Raw genomic sequence first — 23,739 nt, 5'->3', positions numbered from 1 at the left:
GGTTAGGAAAGTGTTGGGTAAAGTGGTTCACTGGAAAGTGTGAAATAACAATTGTGATGTCCTGTAACACCAACCAGAAACAAATAAGAATGAATGCTTAATAAACCTACAACATTGTGCAGCGGGCTGAAAAAATAGAAATAAATAAATACCACATGGACATCTCAGTGTTTAGCAAGCACTTAGCTTTCAATTTATTTATTATAACCTAGACAGAGGTCTATTGACCAGTAACAGGTAGCTAGACTGGCTTTAATACTGAAAATTAACAGCAAAAGCTGAAACGACATAAATTAATGCCTCGGGGATTAATCTCAGCAAGTCACATCCCAAAGTCCCATGAAAAAAAGTTGTGTTGTGTAACCCATGCACAGCAAGGAGGGGAAAAACAAGCAAACCAGTTTTCTATCCAGAGTTACAAAGCTTTCGCTAGGCCTAATGGAGATACACAATCTAGACGGATAAACAGTTATGCATACGTATATCACAGTTAACTGTGCAATAAATAAAACTTCAAAGTGCTTAACTCTCCTATTTACAACATAATTAAATACCTTACTGGTGTTATCCATGCCATCTACTAAGGGGAAGGGTTTTGTAAGTCGTAACATTATGAAGAATAACAAAGAGGGTTTTAATAATTTCATCCTGCTCTGGAGTGACTGGGTAGGACATAGGAAAGCACTTTCACCCCCTCCCCTCAAATATAATGTCTAATGTGAGGCTGGGGGCTGAGAAAGCTGCTGTGCCGATGGATTACAAGTTTTGGACACAGCACCCTGCCTATCCACATAAGCTCAAAGTGTAGGCTGCTCAGATTTGGGTGTGGTTTTTTTCCCAACCCAAGAAGCAGTCTCCCTGTGCCAGCAGCAGTTAACGCTCAGATCAGGCCCCTTGGAGGAGACTCTTGAGAGTCCCATGGACTGCAAGAAGATCAAACCTCTTCATTCTGAAGGAAATCAGCCCTGAGTGCTCACTGGAAAGACAGATCCTGAAGCTGAGGCTCCAATACTTTGGCCACCTCATGAGAAGAGAAGACTCCCTGGAAAAGACCCTGATGTTGGGAAAGATGGAGGGCACAAGGAGAAGGGGACAACAGAGGATGAGGTGGTTGGACAGTGTTCTCGAAGCTATGAACAAACTGCGGGAGGCAGTGGAAGACAGGAGTGCCTGGCGTGCTCTGGTCCATGGGGTCACGAAGAGTCAGACATGACTAAACAACTAAACAACAATGTTTGGCAGTGCAGACTTGTGGGGAACAACTCTCCTGCGATCAGTTCCTGGGAAGAAGCAGAGGGCTTTCTCCGCAGCATCGCTGGGAGAGATAAAGGGAGGAGAGAGCTGGCAAGGATCTTAACGGGGACAAAGAGAAGGCGCCAAAGAAAGCAAGAATGGATACTCCAGATGGACTGCCGAAAACATGAGAGAAGGAGTCATGGGATCTTGAAATCAGGACGTTTGAGACAGCAGCTGATTAAGAAGGTCAAATGGCACCCTGAAATTTTCCACCCAGAGCCTCTAAAACGCTTATTCACACTGCACTGCACCGTTGAGGGCTGCAGAGATTATTAAACAGGCAGAGGATTCTCCCCGTGGCACAGAAGGTACGCCAGCCCAGAAGTGCTCAAAGAAAAATCCTTCTAATTCTCCAGATAATAAAACTCCAGATATTAAGTAAGCATTGAAAATAACACTCCCGTGTATTGAGATTTAGTTTATATTCCTGCATCAAAATTTCCTTCTTGCAATATCACATGTTTTCCATGGCGAAGATATGCAATGATCTCCATCGTTCATTTTTTGCTGAGGGCTTTCCAGAGGAGCAAAGCGTTTTGTTTTTTTTAATTCAGAGCTACACTTTTGCTATCTTCAGTCTAGCACCAGTCATAGTATAAACACCGACAACTGGGAAACACTGGCCTTCGAGGGCTCCAATTGGAGAACAGCCTTTACCAAAGGTGTCATGGGCTTTGAAGACATTCGAACTCAGGACGATAGGGGGAAACATGCTAAGAGGAAGGCACGCTTGGCAAACCTTCACCATGATCAACTCCCGCCCGGAAACCTGTGTCCCAACTGTGGAAGGATGTGTGGATCCAGAATTGGCCTCCACAGTCACTTACGGACTCACTGTTAAAACTGTGTTCGTGGAAGACAATCTTACTTGGCTATGAGTGATTGCCAAAGAAGAAGAAGTCATGAAATCTCTTATCCCCGCATTGTAATGGATAGGTTTGAGGGAAGCCTTGGAGGGAGGGAGCTGTCAGGTCTTTTTTGTAAATGGGGCTGGGCGAGTCTAGCTGGGGAAATGGCCAGCCCCAAAGAATTTGACACCTAAATAGAACCACAGAATGATGCCCCCACCATCTACATCAGGAACAAAGGGAGATCTACACTGGGCTCTGCTTTCCCTGTGGATCCTGCCGCTCAAGGCAGTCTCCCCATCTTGTCCTATGGGTGGGCCGGTCCTGGCTGAGGAGCCTGCAGACAGCAAGCAAAGGAATTATTAGAATAGCCTTTCCCAAGCTAGTGCTCTCCAGATGTTTTGGAGTACAACTCCCATCATTCGTGACCATGGGCTATGCTGACTGGGTATGATGGGAGTTGTAGTGCAGAATATATGGAGGGCACTAGTTTGGGGAAAGTTGGGCGCTCATGGAATAGCTTTGCTGCTTTTCAGTAGATTTGTTTTTTAAGCACTAGACGTACAATGCAGCATGCACAGGGAGCATGTGTGCCTAAGATCTGAGAACATAAAAGTTCGCAAAAAGGCATGTTCTCTTTGTCTGTTTCGGTGTCATTTGTCATAGATGAAGCCACTATCCAAAATGGAATTTGGCTCCCACTACAGCTGCAAAAAGCTACAACGCACTATTGGGAGAAGAACGGCATTTTCCAAGTACAAAAACCTTGATCATTTGAGTGCCATGAAAATGTGATATCCTCACCCCAGAACAACTATACTGAGAGAAGATGTCTTGACCTTACGACTGACCGAGCAATGAATGTAAAATTATCGTGCCAAAAAACATAACAGAACAATCTCTCATCACCTGGTAAGGCCATGAGATTATATATATATTTTTCTGATTCTAAGGAACAGTGTGTCCATATTTTCTTTCTTGCACATTATAGCAAATTTATGAGTGATGGAAATGTATTTCCATTAGGGAGCACCCAAAACAGAAGCTGTTTCCCTCCTTCCTCACCCATGCTTGTGTTTGTCTCTCCTTTCACCTTCCACTTCAGAACTTCATTCCTTTCCAACTGAGACTAGTTCCTGGTTCCTATTCCCTCCCTGAATGCGCAACGTAGCCTGCCACTCCTATTTCCTGTTCCTCCTGGCCCTTCAAGGTTCGTTTCAGCATTCAGGGATCCCTAACAGTGCCCTTTTCCTGAGGAGCCACTCAAAACTATTGGCTCCCCTGAAATAAAACTCTTTTTAACTCACTTCACTCCTCCCTGATTCAGCTCTCACAATAAAAGGACTAATCAGGTTCTGCAACAGAGGTCAGAGAGAGAGAGAAAGACCCTTACATTTTATTTTAAAAAAAGTGGGTGGGTAGCTGTGCTTTTCTCACACCTGGAGACAGAAGCATGGTCCTGATCCCAGGTATGTACAGTGGTACCTCGGGTTACATACGCTTCAGGTTACATACACTTCAGGTTACAGACTCCGCTAACCCAGAAATAGTACCTCGGGTTAAGAACTTTGCTTCAGGATGAGAACAGAAATCGTGCTCCGGTGGCGCGGCAGCAGCAGGAGGCCTCATTAGCTAAAGTGGTGCTTCAGTTTAAGAACAGTTTCAGGTTAAGAACGGACCTCCGGAATGAATTAAGTACTTAACCCGAGGTACCACTGTACAGTGGTGCCCCGCAAGACGAATGCCTCGCAAGACGGAAAACTCGCTAGACGAAAGAGTTTTCCGTTTTGGAGGTGCTTCGCAAAACAAATCTCCTATGGGCTTGCTTCGCAAGACGACAATGTATTGCCAGTTCCTGCTGGTTTTTTCCCCTCCCTCCCCTTTTCTAAGCCGCTAAGCCGCTTATCAGCTGATCCGATCAGCAGATAAGCCGCTAAAAGAGCTAATCCACTAATCCTTCAATGGGCTTGCTTCGCAAGACAAAAAAACCCGCTAGACGAAGAGAATCACAGAACGGATTCTTTTCGTCTTGCGAGGCACCACTGTACTGGAATGTGGAGTTCAAAGCTAATAGCAAAGGACACAGAGGGAAGCTATGCTTGAAGACAGCACATAGAGCAACATGGCTCAAGCACACTTGGAATTTCCTGCCTATGTAAGCAAGCTCTGCAGATGTGGAATCTTGGGTAAAAAAAAAGTCCTAGATTGGGTGGATGTTTCGTAGCTACTGTTAAGGGTAGGATGGCCTCTGAGGTCGCAGCAAAGGACCATGTGTTTCCTTACTTGGAAAAGAAACCCAATTCTTGGGTCCAACAACAAATCCGCTCCAGTGGTATGCGGTCAGTGGACTAAGCTAGTCCCCTAAATGTTCCCGGTAAATCAGAGTATTATAGTATTATAGCCTGCTGCCTCCTTCCCAAAGCCCAGGAAGCCTTTGCTTGGCTCAGTGAGGGGTATCTGATGCTCCGACGGGTCCAAGAGACATCCCCCCACCTTCCCAAAGCCCACCCAGCTTTGGCAAGGAGGCAGCAAGTTTCAGCATCCTGGCAGAGGACTAAACCTCCTTTGCAAAGTCTAGGAAGCTTCTGCCCAGCATAGGGAGGGAGGCATGATGCTCATGCGTGGAACATCGAAAAAATGTATGTGCAATCTCTCTCTCTCACACACACCCCGGCCCGTCACCCTCACAAACTAGTGCCTCTGGCCCTAACTGCTCCCCTATGAAGAATTTCACCACACCAGTGGCGTAGCGTGGGTTGTCAGCACCCGGGGCAAGGCAAGTAATTTGCGCCCCCTAACCCTAACCCCCAGATGTTGCGCCCGGTGCAGCCGGCCCCCCCTGCACCCCCCACGCTACGCCACTGCACCACACACGACAACAGTCTGTGGGGGCTCCTGGAAACTTCATCTTTGCCAGAATGCCTGTGAGCTCTCTCCCTCTGGGCTTCCCCAGCTACAGTGGTACCTTGGTTCTTGAACTTAATCCATTCCAGGAGTCCGTTTGACTCCCGAAACCATTCAAAAACCAAGGCACAGCTTCTGATTGGTTACAGGAGCTTCCTGCACCCAAGTGGAAGCCGAGCTACGCCGGACGTTCAGCTTCCGAAAAACGTTTGCAAACCGGAACACTTCCTTCCGGGTTTGCGGCGTTCGGGAGCCGATTCGTTCGACGACTAAGCCGGGAACAAAGGTACCACTGTACGGGGTCATTGGTTCTAACTTAAATACTACCCAGAAGTGAAGAAAAATCGGAGGGGGGGTTTGGCAGGGGGCTGGTATTAGGGCTGCTTCCTCTTGAGTTTGCGGGAGGCCGCGCTGCCCCCACCACGTTCCCGCTTCTCCTTGCGCACGCAGTAATATTTGGTGACGCGCTTGCGGCACTGCTCGCACCGGACGGCGCAGCACCAGTGGAACTTGCAGTTGCAGCTGGACACCATCTCAGCTCGCCGCTCCTCCACGGCCAGCCCGCAGTCCCCGCACAGACGCTGACAGCTGCGCTTCTCCCACTTGCTCAAAGCCTTGCCCCTCTTCAGGCACTCCCGGCCCTCCGTCCCCAGCAAGCCCAGAGTCTTGTTCTCCAGGCAGTAGTCAGGGGAGTCCTCCAGGTGGACCAGCTCCTTCTTGGAGATGGAGCTGAAGGTTTCGGCAATCGCCCCCCGGCTGGCGGCACTGTTGCCTGCCCCTTGGAGCAAGTCAACCTTCAGCCCTTTGTGGTATTTCTCCTTCAGGTAGGTCCCTACTTCTCGAAACTCGGGCAGCTGCAGCCAGCAGGTCTGCGTGGTGCAGCTGCCGGATACTCCATGGCATTTGCAAGTCCTCTTCATGGTCCCTTTCACTGCCTAGAGAGGAAGGAAAAGACAAGAGGGAATGCCATGCAAGAAGGCCAGGCGGACCGGAAGCCACTCCCTGCCCTGGATTTAGGTTCGATGAGGCCCTAAGCTACTGAAGGTAATGGGGCCCTTTATATGTCCAGCTGTCCTTTGTCCACAACAAATTGTCACTGTTTTTTGTGTTGAATATATGCTATATGGTCATTTCTGGACCTAATAGGTATCTAAAGCCATTTGCACATAACAAAATATGTATTTATCGAAGCAATTGTTTTTTATCTTATATGTTGGAAATGTACATCCAGTTGTTTTCCTTTAATTTTTTGGGGGGGCCCCAAGAGAGTGGGGCCCTAAGCTATAGCTTGTTTAGCTTATACGTAAATCCGGCACTGGCCACTCCCCAGCCCCCAGCCCAGGTTCAGTAAAAAGGTAAGGTAAAGGACCCCTGGACGTTTAAGTTCAGTCAAAGGTGACTGTGGGGTTGCAGCGCCCATCTCGCTTTCAGGCCAAGGGAGCCAACGTTTGTCCACAGACAGCTTTTCCAGGCCATGTGGCCAGCAAGACTAAACCACTTCTGGCAAAACAGGACACTGTGACGGAAACCAGAGTGCACGGAAACGCCATTTACCTTCCCGCCAGAGCGGTACCTATTTATCTACTTGCACTGGTGTACTTTTGAACTGCTAGGTTGGCAGGAGCTGGGACAGAGCAACAGGAGCCTACTCCGTCGCACGGAACCGAACCGCCAACCTTCCGATTGGCAAGCCCAAGAGGCTCGGTGGTTTAGACCACAGCGCCACCTGTGTCCTGCGAGCTCAGTATCTAGAACTAGAAGACTTTTTATTGAAATGGATCGTAATTTTCTACCTGAAAGGGAGGGGGTACTTTGCAACTGTTTTGGAAAACTGTTCGATCGGTGGTCAGAGTCTTCCTTCCAATTTCGACAGAAATTTATGAATGGCAAACCTGCTGACATTAAAATCAAGAATCATAGAATCATAGAGTTGGAAGAGACCACAAGGGCCATCGAGTCCAACCCCCTGCCAAGCAGGAAACACCATTGGAGCACTCCTGACATATGGTTGTCAAGTCTCTGCTTAAAGACCTCCAAAGAAGGAGACTCCACCACACTCCTTGGCAGCAAATTCCACTGTCGAACAGCTCTTACTGTCAGGAAGTTCTTCCTAATGTTTAGGTGGAATCTTCTTTCTTCTTCTTCTTTCTGGAGCCTTCAGGAAACTTGCCAAAGTGTTTCTCTGTATCAAGCCATCCATCTGAATTGGCTGCGCCAGAGGAGGCTACCTCATCAGGAAGAAGGCTAAAGGATATCTATCTCCTGCTTTAAACTTTTTCATTTGCCATAGGTGGAAAATGTGTTGTTACCTTTCTGCCTGCCTCGTTGTTATGCAGGTTCATCGCTGCTCTGGCGTCCTGCCCTGTCTCAAGTGCGTCCACAAACTGCTTTGAAATGGCCTCCCCAAAGCCCACGTTGTCGCTGCAGCCGCCCCACAGCCATCCTTGTCCTCCTGTTGGAGAGAGAGAGAGAGCTGTCATCAGACATATGGAGTCAAGAGGCAGGCGAGATTCTCTCAGTCCTTTCATCCTCATGGTGAGTGTTACAGCCACAGCCAGAAAAGAGCTGGATTCTCAATAACGAGATTTGTTTTAGGGGCAGTAACAAATTCCGCAATCCCCAGAGTGGTTTAACAATCGAACCCTTTTTGCGGGGAACTCTAGGAATTGTATCTTTCCAAGGGGAAATAGGGGACTCCTCGCAAACTCCCAGCACCCTTAACAATCCACAGTTCCTGGGATTCTTTGGAAAAAGCCGCGACGGTTTCAAGTTGTCTGAGTGAGTGCATTGAATTGTGCAGGAGGTTGAACTAGATCACCTCCAAGGTTCTTCTCCCATCCCTAGGATTCTATGAAAATACACCATTTCTTGCAGAAAACTGAAGCTACAGTCCTATATAACCTGGTGGGAGTAATTTCCACTGAATTCAGAGGGACTGACTTCTGAATGGACACACATAGGATTGCACTCACTGCCATAGCACTGATAGGGGAGAATCAATTCTGCACAGTTTTCTAGCTCAGTTGGTTAGAGCATGGTGCTGATAACAGCAAGGTCACAGGTTTGATCCCCATTGGGGAAAGCTACCTATAAACTACAGGATCCTCAGGGACCCTTCCATACGTAAGGACAAGAAATATTATGTTTGGATTGGCAGTTTTGTTTCTCTTGCAATAAGAATGGTCACAAGAGTAGGGTGGCCATACGTCCGGATTTTTCCTGGCATGACTTGGATTTCAAAGGCAGAATTGATGGGGGGGGGGTCCAAAAGGCAGCACTTTGTCCTGGATCTTAGGCAAGCGAATCAAAAAAGCTCCACAACTTTTGGGATGTCCTGGTTTTTTACTTTTTGAAATATGGCAACCCTACACAAGAGTCCTTACCAAGTTGCCCGTTGCGTGAATCATCGCATCCACAATTGTCAAAGTCGCCCAGGCTGCAATTGCGTGTCAGTGTGTACATGACTCCAGCGGAGCTGATCGCATGGACAAAGGCTGTTTCTCGGTTTGCTGTCAAACGAAGACACAGGAAAAAGGAAACTAAAGGAGGTGCAAGACAGGATACGGCAGCAGCTCCTGTGATTTGGAGCATCCTGAACAGTAAGGCTGAAACCTGGACTTGTAAAAGGATGAAAGAGTACTGTATTGGGAAATGATCCATACTGAATTGAAAAAAAATGTTTTAAGGTAAAGGTACCCCTGACAGTTAGGTCCAGTTGCAGATGACTCTGGGGTTGCACGCTCATCTCGCTCTAAAGGCCGAGGGAGCCAGCTTTTTTCTGCAGACAGCTTCCAGGTCATGTGGCCAGCATGACTAAGCCACTTCTGGCGAACCAGAGAAACGCATGGAAACGCCATTTACCTTCCTGCCGGAGCGGAACCTATTTATCTACTTGCACTGGCATGCTTTTGAACTGCTAGGTTGGCAGGAGCAGGGACCGAGCAACGGGAGCTCACCCCGTGGCGGGGATTCGAACCGCCGACCTTCTGATTGGCAAGTCCTAGGCTCTGTGGCTTAACCCAGAGCGCCACCCGCGTCCCTTGAAGCCATCTAGATTGCACTAAAAAACCCAAACCTGTTAGAGAAAACAATACACAGAGCGTACTGTTTGGCTTTTGGTTCTCTACATTTCTCTTGGGTGGCAGTGCCGTTGATGGGTCACAGCTGGAGGTACAGATGTGCAAAGATAAGCAAAGCAGCCGGATTTGGTAACCACAGCCCTTTTTTCCTTTAAAAAAACCACACATTTAGGGGTACTCTCATTTTGACTCAAGAAAATCACCACCTTATAGTTCAAATCGGGGGAAATGAATACAGTAAATGGACAAAAGTACAAAGAACGTGCATTACTCATTTTGAAAGACTGACCCTCAATGAAACCAAACTTTAATCAGCAAAACACCACACGTCCACATTCCACACTGCTTCACACATTAAACCATGGGTAGGCAAACTAAGGCCCGGGGGCCGGATCCGGCCTAATCGCCTTCCAAATCCGGCCCCCGGACAGTCCGGGAATCAGCGTGTTTGTACATGAGTAGAATGTGTCCTTTTATTTAAAATGCATCTCTGGGTTATTTGTGGGGCCTGCCTGGTGTTTTCACATGAGTAGAATGTATCCTTTTATTTTAATGCATCTCTGGGTTATTTGTGGGGCATAAGAATTCATTCATTTTTTCCCCTTCAAAATATAGTCCGGCCCCGCACAAGGTCTGAGGGACAGTGGACCGGCCCCCTGCTGAAAAAGTTTGCTGACCCCTGACACTCGCTTCCATCTGCGACTCAGGAAACACCGGGAAAGGAATGAAGGTGGTAACAACAATAAGAGGTGGAAACCACAAAACTGGCCAATCACCGTGCTATTCAACAGAACTGACAATTCACCGTGCTAGAGAAGAAACTATTTTTTAATTTTAAAAATTGTTTCTTCTCCGTTAGATTCACAAAATGTTAAGGGTTATGCGTGCCCCTTCGTACCCCCAGGAAGAAAAGCACTGGTTAACCATATTTGGCTAAAGCAGCAGTTGGCCATAGCTTTTTCTCCTCAGCTCCCCTGTTGTGTAATAGATAGATCAATTGCCAGGGAACTAGATTATGTCAGTGATGGTTGTGAGATCATAAAAGCTTCTTCCTTGGGTGACTGCGTCTTTAAAAGGGCACATAAACTCTGGAGTTAAAAGCATCCTTAAATCCCCTTAACAGCTCCTATGGGGCCGGTCCTATCTTTAGACTGAGCGAGGCAGTTTCCTGGGTGTCATGAACTGGCTGCAAATTGTTAGTTATTTAGTGCATTACAATCATATTTGTATTGCCAGAGAGGGAGGGAGGTGCTTGTGCGGTTTTCCACCTCAGGGGCTTAAAATCATTTGACCAGCTTTGGTGCTGGACCAACTTGAGTTAAGGGGGGACCCGTTTGGGGGGGTCCCTTCAGGCAAGGGACACGGGTGGCGCTGTGGGTTAAACCACAGAGCCTAGGACTTGCCAATCAGAAGGTTGGCGGTTCGAATCCCCGTGATGGGGCGAGCTCCCGTTGCTCGGTCCCTGCTCCTGCCAACCTAGCAGTTCGAAAGCACGTCAAAATGCAAGTAGATAAATAGGTACCGCTCCGGCGGGAAGGTTAACAGCGTTTCCGTATGCTGCTCTGGTTCGCCAGAAGCGGCTTAGTCATGGTGGCCACATGACCCGGAAGCTGTACGCTGGCTCCCTCGGCCAATAAAGTGAGATGAGCGCCGCAACCCCAGAGTCGTCCGCGACTGGATCTAATGGTCCGGGGTCCCTTTACCTTTTACCCTTCAGGCAGGCAATGTCTCAGGAAGGCCCCGGGCAACCCTCCTGACATTTTCTTACCACTACGCAGTCCTCCGTGGCTGGAGAGTTGCAAAGCTCTTTCTGGGCAGTTCCAGCGATCCCAAGCAAACTGGAACTTGCATTCCTCAATCCCACTCTGTGCTCCGGCCGCAACGCTGCTGGAATAGATGAGGTATGCCTGCAGGGAGGAAAGGGCAAAAGAGGAGCTTCCACAAGGAGAGATTGCCATGCCTTCGAAACCTCCCTCTAAGAGTTCAATCCTTGCCTGACAAAGGAAACCCTATTTGTATCCTCAGCAGCAAAATGGGACGTAGCATCATTATCTCCTGAAAGGCCCAGGAAGTGAGTGGCTATGTGCTCAAGTCCAGGAGACTTGTCTGACTGTGTCCAGGGTTCGAGTCGACGCAGATAAGATTGTGCAGTGAATTTGGTGACACTTTCCATATTTAACATGCAACCAGTAAGCGGCGAATTCGACAAACAATTCCATTAGAAGCTGAAAAGGCGAAACAGGGCATGATCTGAATATAAAGTACTAAAATGAGAAAGTGCAGCTTCCTAAACCACTCATTCCAGGGCTTTCGGAATGTCTCGCCTGCTACTCCTTTAGATTACCAAGAGGATTTTCTTCCTTTGAACTGGGTCTTAAGTGCCTTCTTTTTTCCTTGCATTGAAAAAAAGGTCGTTGAATTTTCAGGGCTATGCTGAAAATTCATCCCAGTTTTTCTCCATCCTGGTGATCCTCGGATGAAGGGCGGTGGAGAAATTTAATTATTAATAACAAAATAAGAATCGCAGAGGAGAGTGTTGGGGTGTGTGTGAAATTCCTGTGGTTGGGAGGGAGATAAGTTGGGTTGTTTTTTTTTCAGATCAGGCAGTGCGGTCAGTTTAGGGAGGCTGGAGAAATGTTTAAACATGACACTGAGGTAAGTTCAAAACCCCACGACGACCCAAATTTCAGCCCAGAAATGTTCAAGTGTGCTCAGAATGAGGCAGACAAATCGAAGTCTCCATCACAGGAGAGGAAAACGTACAAGAAATTGGAGAGTCGTGGATGCTTTAGCGGAGATTTATGCATTGGAGGACGTTGGAGCAAAGGACCCCGGGGTCTTTTCCAACTCTACAATTCTATGATTCTAAGATTTTATGGTGCACCGCAGCCCAGCACTAGTTCTGGCACAGAAGGCTGCTTTGCCTGACCTGGAAATCAAAGCAAAAAAGCAGCAGGACAGAGAGGGAAAGGGCTTATTGAGCCAATGCGAAACAGACCCTACTGGTCCTTCCTCAGGAATTTCAGATAAGAGGAATTCGAAATCTGGATGTGCTAGCTCTTCTGTCTCCTCTGGGTAAGAGATAGAAGGGCCAGCACATACCCTCCAATATTTCTCCGACGAAAATAGGGACGTCCTAAGGAAAAGTGGGACATTCCAGGATCAAATCAGAAACTGGGACGGCTTCTGTAAATCCAGGACCGTCCCTGGAAAACAGGACCTCTGGCAGCACATCGGGACTTTGAATTACTGTTCTCTCAATTTCCCTGAAGAAGGACCAGTAGAATATGGAACCCTTTGAATCAGGATCAATACCACCATTTACCGCATAGGTGTTTTGTTCGTTTGTTTTGTGTTTTAGTTAGTTTGCTCCCGTTTTCTTTTTGCAGGTTCCCTGACCTGGTCTATGTGCTAACTGCATGGCTGAGCCAGACCCCACACTGTTGAGAACTGCAGAGCCTCTCGTTTGTGTCGTTTTCTAACTTCCCACTTGGATCATGCTTTCTCCCAGCTTCTTAATCCACCTCCCAGCCCTGCCCCCAAACAGCAAACCTGTCAAGTACAGCCAGACTTTTATCTAGACTCTTCAGATGTTTGGCCCCCTCCCCACCCCCTTTCCATTCCTTCCTTTTACTTCAGGGGGCCAAGTTCAATATGGTGTTTTCCTCTATGAAACAGTATCGGTGGAGGAAGCCCTATTCAAAGTCTTCAAGGCAGGCAGCTGTGTTTGCTTTTGCTGCAACAGACGGACCGGCAGAGCAGCTTCAATGGGGCTTACTCCTAAGTAAGTGTGCATAGGATTACAGCCAAAGGGCCCCTTCAAATATCCTTCTTATTAGGCACCCAGGATTTTTTGTGCTCAAGATGCTACAGGAATGGTCACATGCAACCCACTTTTAATACTGTTTGCATCTGCAAACTTTTTTTGGGGGAGTCACACTGCTTCGCGTCCAAATCAGGGCATATCGCATAAGAAATCTGGTAAATTTTATGCCACAAATGTTCTAGTTTCTTTACAGTGGTACCTCCTGTTTTTGCAGGGGATCCATTCTGGAGCTCCGGACGGATCCCGAGGTGTGCTTACCTGGAGGTACCACTTCTGCGCATGCATGTGGTGCGGTTTAGTGCTTCTGCACATGTGTGTGGCACGTAGAGAGCTTCTGCGCATGTGCGTGTGGCGAAACCCAGAAAAATATTTCTGGGTTTGCTGTGTACATATCCCAAACGATACGTAACCAGAGGTGAACGTAAGTAGAGGTACCACTGTATTTTGTTTTGCTTTCGTTCCGCTATTGCCCCTCCAGAAGGCAATAATGTGGAAGCATTGAGGAAGCACTGCAGAACACACGAAAGCAGAATAAATCTACCGCCAATGCACTGTTGCAGAATACACAGGTGGGGAGAGCCCAATTTTGTGGTGTTTGTTCAGAGCCCCCGGTCGTTTTACTGACTATTGACCTGTACACCACTGCTTTATTCTTCTGCTGCCACCAACCAGGTTTCTTCTGAGTCTCAGTCAGGTTGTAAAGTCAACAACAAAGATTAAAGTTTATTGAAGAACAAACAAGTTTTAAATATGTTCAGAACGGTTTCTCAGATGTGCACCCTTAACTAGATGTGGCACCATCTCACACTGTCACACTCTTCTCTCTCAGTTCCATCCCTGTCTTTCACTCTAACTGTCCCAACCACTATGTTCGACTTTTACTGTCTCTGTCTGACCCTCAATTCTGTTTCTAAAAGATTAAGCAGGGTTTTGTAGCAAAATGCCAGCGCTCGGAACATCACCCAGGAGATCACGACTAGAGAAATAAGAAGAGTCAGTGGCGTAGCGTGGGGGGTGCAGGGGGGGCCGGCCGCAACATCTGGGGGTTAGGGTTAGGGGGCGCAAATCCACGGGTTAGGGGGCGCAAATTACTTGCCTTGCCCCGGGTGCTGACAACCCACGCTACGCCACTGAGAAGAGTTGTTCTGTTATCTTGAGATGCCACTTCCTGGTTTGCCTGGAGAAGCCATTTTCAACAGAGCTCAGCAACAGAAGTATTGAGGCAGTGCCGGGTGTTGCAATTTTGTGCCCCTGACCATTTTGACGCCAGGGAAACTGCCCCTGTGGGTCCCCCCATGCTAGGCCACTAAAACTCAAGAAGCTTATGAGGCTGTTAGCTCAAGGAACTGTTCTTGTATTTGCTAGGTTGCATTTATATGTTGACCTGTTCCATTTTATACTTGACATCTCTGGGCTCGATCAGGTGATGCTTCCGTACTCCCTTCAACACGGCTGTTGTTGGCATTTGTCTGTCTTGAGAGAGAATGGAGTGCGCCTCCGGGTGTAAACCACTGTGTTGGCAACACAGAAGTGACCTTCCTGGGGAACAAGTGTGTCTGGAGGTCCTGGGCTGCTCAGACGACAAGACCCCCCACCCTCAGCCTCGCTGATTTGGTCCAAAGGAAAGCAGAGCAATTCCACAGCATGGAAATTAGCATTAAGGTAAAGGTAAAGGAACCCCTGACCATTAGGTCCAGTCGTGACCGACTCTGGGGTTGTGGTGCTCATCTTGCTTTATTGGCCAAGGGAGCCAGCGTACAGCTTCTGGGTCATGTGGCCAGCATGACTAAGCCGCTTCTGGCAAACCAGAGCAGCACACGGAAACGCCGTTTACCTTCCCACCAGAGTGGTACCTATTTATCTACTTGCACTTTGACGTGCTTTCGAACTGCTAGGTTGGCAGGAGAAGAGACCGAGCAATGGGAGCTCACCCCGTCGCGGGGATTCGAACCGCCGACCTTCTGATCGGCAAGTCCTAGGCACTGTGGTTTAACCCACAGCGCCACCCGCGTCCCTAATACATGAAAGGTGCAAGAATAGGGACCAATAAAATAATAACAAAAAAGCCAGCAAACTGGTAACCCTAGCGCCAGGGCTTTTTTCAGCATCTCTCAGGTGGGTGCCATAGCCATTATAAGAGAACAAGGGAATCATTCATGGTGAGTTCTGACACCTCTTTTTCTAGAAAAACAGCCCTGCTTAGCACTATGCGTAAAGTTCAAGTCATCAGCTACTATGGTGTAGAAGAGTTGAATCTGGACTTTAGCAACTTGGATTCAAATCTCTGAAACCTGCCCAGCCATAAACCTCTTTGGATTGCCTTGGACAGGGATGTTGGGAAGATAGAATTTTGGGGTGGGGGACGGGGAATACTGCCCTGAACTCTTTAGTAAAAGAGCAAAACAGCTTCTTTCCTTGCTTTTTGTGCTTAAGATTCGGCACTCAAGAGACAGAAAGTGCAGGGAGCCCCTGTCCAAACCTTAGCAAACCTGGGAGGCTGGAAACAAGCCTGATTCCCAGCCGATTTTGGCTTGTTGGAATTAGAAACACAGATCAAAGGAAACACACTTACCTTGGGACCAGTCATCAGGAAATTATTCACTGACCTGGAAGGGAGGGAAAGGGTTCGTCAATGGAGAGAAGCAGAGGGAATGCCTGGAATTCCTCTGTGCCACCCCTGCCCAGCCCTCGGAGAGTCGTCCCACTTACTGAACCAAGCGCATATGCCCATTGTTGCCCAGTAGTTACTGCTGAAGGTTCGTTGGGGCTGCAAGCCTCTCCCTGTCCTGTTTCCTTGCCTAAAGATAGTTGAATGATGGTCAAGGATTTGCACTTGGGTTGAAAAAACAGGATGGAGTTGTGGTTGGCAGTAGGCTTGTGGCTGCAAAGGTATTGTACGAAATGGAGAAGAAACCACAACATGGACAGAGGGAAAACACTTGCCAAAGTCTGAGGACCAATTAAGGTATCAGAAATGTATTTAACAACATGGTGTGAGACCACAGGTATTAGATATTTCTTGATATGACACCTTAAGTATGATTTTATATAGATTTGATTTGTATTCCCCTCCCCCCCCGCCTTGCAACTGTTAGGTGTATCTTTCTATTTTGTACTTTGTATATGAAAGATGGAAAGATGATGGTGATGATGATTTGATTTATACCTTGCCTATCTGGCTGGGTTTTCCCAGCCACTCTGGGCAGCTTTCAACACATATAAAAACATTTTAAAAAATCAAACATTAAAAACTTCCCAATCCAGAGCTCCCTTCAGATGTCTTCTAAAACATGGAAATCTTTAGTAAAAGGCGAAAGATTCATATGATATCAAGCGAAACCAGAGAACCTTTCATAGAACTGAAATTAGAAAGCCCCTATAACAAATAAAAATGACATTTGCTGCCTGAACACTTGAAAACTAAGTGAGAAACTAAACAGGTAAGAAATCAGAAGGTGGCCCAGATTTACAATTTAACAGAGATAATGAAATAGAATATAAAATTGTCTGGAAATGTTGAAAATGCAATTTTTCCTGTTGAAATGTGGTATCGAAAACAGAGCTTTTCAAGCGAAATTTGAGCAGTTCCACCTGTGCAGAAAGATTTGCCAAAACGTAAGAGGCGATAGTATCATTGTACCCCAGTAAGACCTCCTTTTCAAGCCTTCCTTGACTGCATAGGAAAAAGGGAAACACCCCCCCCCCAAGAGTCACTGTGGATGGGACAAGAAGCAACAGAAATGTATATCTGGAAAGTGTTCCCCCCTAGAAGATCTGGGTAATTATTGCAGTTGCTTTTAGCTTAATAGGTGCGTCTGTTGATATGGAAACAGACCTTCACATAGCGCAGATGAGGGCGAGGCAATGCTACCCCTAAATGTAAGTTTATAATGAATTTATAAAGCTTTGCATCTCTCCACCATAAAACTGAAATAAACTTCATTTGGGACATGCAAAGAATAGACCGCAAGAACCAACTGTGAAACCCAAGAAGAATGCTTTTATCCCCCAAGCGATTCTCCAACCCCGATCTCTCAGGTTTCCTTGCTGATTTTCATCACCCTCCCATAATGGCCCCGTTCAGATGACCATATCTCAGCCTAATAAATTCAGGTATCCATTTTCCATGTTGTGTAGCGCACACCTTTGCCCCTCCCTACACAATATGAGCAATCAAATTAGGAAGCCTCTAAAACTTCCCATTTTCGTCCAAACTGAACAACCGGTTCCCAGTTTAGGAACCAAGCCAGGATATTAAAACCACAGTTGGTTTGAGCTCCTGGCTTGATCTAAAACCGGGAACCAGTTTCCCAGTTTGGACAAAAGGCGAAACGATGTTTCTTGATTTGATTGCTTGTGCCGTGCAGGAAAGAGCAAAGGTTGCTGCATTCAAGTTGCACCCTTTGTCAGGAAAGAGTACGATGGAAATATTTCTATTGAAGCACCTTCACATTCGTTTTTGTAGCAAACCTTTGATGCAATCACTTCTTAGCAGACTGGCTTTATCTCCCTTCAAAGGCAAGGGCAGTCGTCAAGGAAGGAGAAAAGACAGAGCACACAAATTCAAGTTTGCCGGTCAGCACACAAGGGGACAGATTAATCGCTGGCACAAAATAAGCATCTATGTGTGGAGATGTCCCCTTTAACAATAGAAGTTGTGGTTATTTCTTTTTTCAGAGCCAGTTTCTGTCAATTTACCACTTGCCACGGCGTGAACAGGACAGCCACAGATTCCCAATTGGGTGAACTAAGCAGACTCTAAGCTAAAGCGGCAGACCACTCTGATCCACTTCTTCAAGACGATGGGATTACCGGTAAATACCCGAATGGCCTTGAAGCTAGGATATGAAATAGAGCCGTCAAATTTTTAAAAGTTGTTTTAGGTTTTTTTACTGCTAAAACCCTGCTTTTCATCCATTTATTGTTTAACTAACTGTTTAACTGAATGTGTATCTTCTTCTCTGGCCTGATCCAGTAAGCCAATTATTATGTTGCAATGACTTTTTAGTGATAACAGACAGTCAAAACATTATTTCCATGGGGCCTGAATCTTTTGGATTTTATTTCTGCTTGGCTGAGTTGCAGATCTTCTGGATTATGCTCAGAAGAGAACTGTATCAGTTTTGGGGGGAAACAATAGCCGAGGAGATATTACTGGACCTCAGGAATACTTGCCGCTGGCAGAGCCACAGCACATTAAATTGTAATTTGCAATCTAAAGAGGATGGTATGCGCATATTAATAAATCACTTTTTAAGGGCCAAGGTGTCGTCTGAAAGTAAAACCTCTAAAAGCAATGTTGGTTGCTTCCTAAAACTACCACTTCATCTCTTGAGCCAATTAATATTGCTATTAGTTGTAGTATTATGGCATATTGTTAGCTCGCTCTTCAGCACAGTATATCCCAGGTCAAGCACAATGCATGGGTTAGAATAAATAAATCACGTAAAAATCGACAAAACCAATCAAAATGAGAAATCATCATACCAAGAAGAGCAATGGGAAATGCAGTATGAAGACTACAACAACTACAGAATGGGCTACTCATTCTCCTTTAGTAATTACTCCAATATCCTACAAATGCGCATCCTATTTATGGATATATGCATAGCCACGAGTGAAGGGGTCATTACAACAATCTGTTTCCTTACAATCTCACGAAACACAACTTTCCAGCTGCGCAAGCTGGGCGTACAACTTGTTCTCATGACACACAAAAAAACCCCACCGTCAAAGGAATCACTTCTGGTGCGATTCATTGCTTAGAAAACATTATTCAAGAAGCATCCTAATTTCCCTTCAACCTTATTCTCAGTGCTCCTGTAGAATTTGCTGATTTCCTTGTAAAAGGTAAAGGGAAAGGACCCCTGGACGGTTAAGTCCAGTTAAAGCTGACTATGAGGGTGCGGAACTCATCTCGCTTTCAGGCCGAGAGAGCCGGCGTTTGCCCACAGACAGCTTTCTGGGTCATGTAGCCAGCAAGACTAAAATGCTTCTGGTGCAACGGGACACTGTGACGGAAACCAGAGGGCATGGAAATGCCGTTTGCCTTCCCGCCACAGTGGTACCTATTTATCTACTTGCACTGGCGTGCTTTCGAACTGCTAGACTGGCAGGAGCTGGGACAGAGCAACAGGAGCTCACCCTGTCATGGGGATTCGAACCGCTGACCTTCTGATCAGTAAACCCGAGGCTCAGTGGTTTAGATCACAGTGCCACCCGCGTCCTTGTTCCCATACATCAATGGGAAACGTACAGAAAAGCTCACTCTTTCCCCGAAATTTTAACTGGTGAATCGTCTCTACAGTGAAAGCTTATATAGCATACCAACATTTGCCCATTGATGTCTTGGTAGACCTGAGATAGAAAGTCATAGAGCCATGACACTTCATGGATGAGGACCACACTGTCCCACCGAACCTTGCAGATGAACATTTTCAAATTATATCCATCGCTAGCAGCAGGGCTCTTTTCAGCCAGAACTCACTGGAAGTCAGTTCCAGCAAGAAGAGAAGAGAAGAGTTTGGATTTGATATCCTGCTTTATAACTACCCTAAGGAGTCTCAAAGTGGCTAACATTCTCCTTTCCCTTCCTCCCCCACAACAAACACTCTGTGAGGTGAGTGGGGCTGAGAGACTTCAGAGAAGTGTGACTGGCCCAAGGTCACCCAGCAGCTGCATGTGGAGGAGTGGAGACGTGAACCCGGTTCACCAGATTACAAGACTACCACTCTTGACCACTACACCACACTGGCTCTTTCAGGTAGGCACTATTGCCATTATAAGAGAACAAGAGAGGTGTTCATGGTAAGTTCCAGTACCTCTTTTTCTATAAAAAATAGTACTGGCTAGCAGATATTCTGCATTGCTGGGTTTCATCCTAGTAATAAGAGTCACAGGCAGCTGAAGCTAAAATCAGGGTCAATGCATATGATAATGATTATATTTTCACCTCACCCATCTGACTGCCCCAGCCACTCGGGGCAGCTTCCAACATATATAAAAAGATAATAAAACATTAAACGTTAAAAAAAACCTTCCCTATACAGGGCTGCCTTCAGGTGTCTTCTAAAGGTTGTATAGTTACTTATAGTTACTTATCTCCTTGGCTGTCTTCTGGCAGTTCCCTTCCTGCGAGAAGTGAGGTTACAGGGAACCAGGCAGAGGGCCTTCTCGGTAGTGGCGCCTGCCCTGTGGAACGCCCTCCCACCAGATGTCAAGGAAATAAACAGCTATCTGACTTTTAGAAGACATCTGAAGGCAGACCTGTTTAGTGAAGTTTTTAATGTTTGATGTTTTATCGTGTTTTTAATATTCTGTTGGCAGCCGCCCAGAATGGCTGGGGAAACCCAGCCAGATGGGCAGGGTATAAAGAATAAATTATTATTATTATTATTATTATTATTATTATTATTCCATACCCTCCAACATTTCTCCAATGAAAATAGGGGGGTGCCCTAAGGAAAAGTGGGACATTCCGGGATCAAATCAGAAACCGGGATGGCTTCTGTAAATCCGGGAGTGTCCCTGGAATATAGGGACACTTGGAGGGTCTGGAATTGCACCCGATGGTGTTTAATTGCAGGTTCTGTACTCAAGATTAATAAAACGGCGGCCCTTATTTGCACTAGTGTGTTGATTCTGTTCTGAGCCTGGAGCCAGAAGCATTTTAACTAATAAACAGCTCAGTAGCTGTGGAGTTTGGAGGCGACAATTGAACCTGGCAGTCAAGTGCTATAGCACAGTTTGCTCTGTAATGCTGGATGCTGAGGTTTGGCGCTAGGCAAGTAGCAAGAGGTTCATGAAGTCCTGAACCTAATCTGAGTGATGGTCCATACACAGGGATATTCCTCCCAATGGTGTACATGACAGAGTCCAGAGAGGGGAGAACGGAGCTTTGGGAATGTGCATCTCGTATTCCCACATTTCAATCCTCCGTCTAGCAAACTTTAAGCAGCTGGGACTGTACCTCCTTCTCATCTCAAGACGCTTTGGAAGGACGATTAAATTCAGACAGAAGAAAACACTTTCCTCTTGGGAAAGTTTTAAAGTGGTTAGGGCCCTTAAATATATATATACAAGCCTCACCATGCACAAATCCTGACCCTGGGTCCCTGCATCCTTCCAGGATACCGTAAGTTTTTAAGAGTTTGATCTCCCTTCCTCTCTCTTTCTTACTCTCTCTCGCTCACAGACAAACATTTCCACCACTACCTCACCCGCTGGACTGTGTTTCTTGGGAGCTATTTAACGTTTATTTTTTAAATTAATGCTCCACCGCTGCCTATCTGGAATGCAGATGCAGAAAAACGATTGCTTTAATTGTGGGTGGCCCCATTTTGCCGCCAGACCGATCGACACAGGACCACCGGGTATGATGTTAGAAGGGAGAAGCGGGGAGCCACGAGGAAAAATTGTAGATTATCCTCAACCCCTTAAGAGGAATGCTCCTGTTGAAGGCTGTTAGGCCCCTCTGGGGCTTTCCTTTCTCCTTAGGATACACACCTTAGGATGCACTTAACCTTTTTAACCTTAGGATACACACAAACAACACTGCTCCCTAACCCTATTTCCCATTCCACTGAGACACCTTTGGCTTAACCATGAGAGGGTTTCAAACATTTCAACAAGTCTGAACGACTTGTTCTTGCGCCTGGTCCTTTTGCACTTCTGCTGTTAACATCCCCAAAGCAAATTGTATTGTTGGGGGGCTCAAGATTTCGATACAACTTCCTTCTGTTCCCCCGCACTAGAATCTCTCCTCTGAACATTAAAGAGTCACTACTGCAAAAGTCTAACCCTCTCTGGGTTTTAGTTAGGGCTCCCTAGCCAATTTCTCCAGATTTAATTATCCCTCTGTTAGTCCTTATTAAGAGCAACGGGGAATGATACGAGAAAGCTATTCCCCATCCAGCACAATTTGGTTATTTTTACACTCGCAGTATACTGGAATCCCAGCTGAGGTAAACTCTCTGAAAAGATGCCGCAAGCAGCACTGAACTTGGTTAAATTTAGCCCCAGATTTTAGCAGGTTGCAAAAATTTAGCATGGCAAGCGCAGAGTCTATCAAGCACAGAATCCTCTCAGACAACTTTGTTCCACTGAGACAAGAGGATGCCAAGCAAGATCAGGTGATTGGGGGAATTCCTTTTTGTCGGAATTAATTCTGCCTGACGGTAAATTCCATGTAACCTAAAGATGTGCCTGGACTTAAACAAATTAACAGAGACACAGTAAAAGATAATGCATTGCCTATTATCTCACGAACGCTGGGCATTTGCTTCTGTGATATCCTTTCCAATTTTCTTTTTAAAAACAGACAATTTCAAAGGCATTCACTAAAGTTTCATGAGTCTCATCAGTACAAAACATTTCAGGCTGAACAACGAAAAACATAGACTACGCAGCAGAACGGTCCAATTGAATTGATTGCTAGTTTATCTGAGAACGGTTGACTTTTTTTGACTGCTGCGGGGAGCCAATTGGAATATCTTAACGAGTCATAATGTTAAAAAAACGAGGCCGAATGTTCCCTTTTGACACTTTCTTCTTCTTTAAAACCCTTGCTATTCCCTCATTAATGAACTGTCAAGCCGAAAGCTGTGATTTCAACCAGCTAAATCAATGCAACCAGAATCTTGGAGGCAGCAGCTGAATTGATGGTTAGGAACATAAAGGAGACACAGAATGCAAGGAAAGGAGAGAGCAAAGCTTCGTAGCTTGGGAACCTTCAGACAGAGGAACCCCTGCTCTTCTGCGATCAGTTCATCTTGCAAATTGGACGCGATACCTTGCAAAGTAACTTCTCTGAGATCCCCGATGATCTCTCCAAGCAGTCCTCTGGGGGGTCTGTAGGATGTGCCTCCGGGTGAGGTCAGGCTCCACAAGCCTAAAACACCCTTTAGCGACCCGAGGGAAATAGGAAAGGGGTAGTGGTTGCTCAGAGAGGAAGGTGAGGGTGCCTTTGACCCTGCACGACAGCGTCCCATGGGCCTGTCTTGCTACATCATCGCAAAGGAAGGAACTCTCGATACTCACCAAGGATAGCTGAAGTGGAAGAAGGACACGAGGAACAAGGTGGCTGGATAGGAGCCCATCCAAAACATAATCCTGCCCCTTCCCCCCTCAAAAATAAATAAATAAAAGGCTGAAAAAAAGAAGATCTTAAAATATTAGGATGGTAATTTGAGGAGGGGGAGGGGGGAGAAGAGCTCCTAGCCTCTGCTCCTAAAGGGTGCAGAGAAGTTAAAAGACCCCGAATCCAAACTGCGCTGTAGGACAATCGGTCCTGAAGTGCAAGCAAAAGGCGATTGGTGAAATGGAGCCACTGAAATTTGTAAGAAGAGATTATCTACTTAATTAAAGATTTCTCTCTCTCTCCACCCCCCCTAAGTCCTTCAGCCAATCAGGATTCAAGTGCCAGAGAGAGACTGAAGTGATCAAAAGAACACCCCAGGTCCCTCGAAGACAAATGCCACCAAGAAAAAGGATTTTTTTTGGGGGGGGGGTGTTGTTTGACAGAGATAAAAAGACAGAAAGAGACAAAGCAAATCCCTTGAATAGTCCTTGGGTGCAATCTCCACCATCAGCAACCCTGCAACATCTCCAAAGGCAACTTGGAAAGACTTATTACAAATCTTTGATCTTTCGCCTTGGAGGCTTCCGTTGCAACCTGCGCATTTTCCGCGAGCATGAATTATATTTGTTCTTAAGAACTGGGGAGGTGGAGTTGCGCTGTAAGAGGGCTTCTGAGAAGAAGGCTGGAGAATCGAGAATATTTGCAACT

General features: G+C 46.4%; 1 protein-coding gene and 1 long non-coding RNA gene across 2 annotated transcripts; one reads left to right on the top strand and one right to left on the bottom strand.

Annotated features, from left to right (window-relative positions):
- Positions 1 to 5,014: 5,014 nt before the first annotated feature.
- On the bottom strand, positions 5,015 to 23,091 carry WNT8B (Wnt family member 8B). Its single transcript, XM_083502801.1, has 6 exons — positions 22,992 to 23,091; positions 15,526 to 15,559; positions 10,896 to 11,034; positions 8,432 to 8,557; positions 7,358 to 7,500; positions 5,015 to 5,983 (listed from the first exon to the last, which is right to left on the bottom strand). The coding sequence occupies exons 1-6, from the start codon at positions 23,057 to 23,059 to the stop codon at positions 5,423 to 5,425; spliced, it is 1,071 nt and encodes a 356-aa protein (XP_083358927.1). The 5' UTR covers positions 23,060 to 23,091; the 3' UTR covers positions 5,015 to 5,422.
- LOC310707766 lies at positions 15,807 to 18,178 on the top strand. The gene is made up of 3 exons (XR_014526728.1): positions 15,807 to 15,918; positions 16,755 to 16,832; positions 17,631 to 18,178. It is a non-coding gene; the product is annotated as an uncharacterized lncRNA (long non-coding RNA).
- Positions 23,092 to 23,739: the final 648 nt, after the last annotated feature.

This window comes from Podarcis liolepis, assembly GCF_965112155.1.
Source record: "Podarcis liolepis genome assembly, chromosome: 5".
Classification (NCBI taxonomy): Eukaryota; Metazoa; Chordata; class Lepidosauria; order Squamata; family Lacertidae; genus Podarcis; species Podarcis liolepis.
This window is presented reverse-complemented; position numbering and strand designations above follow the sequence as displayed.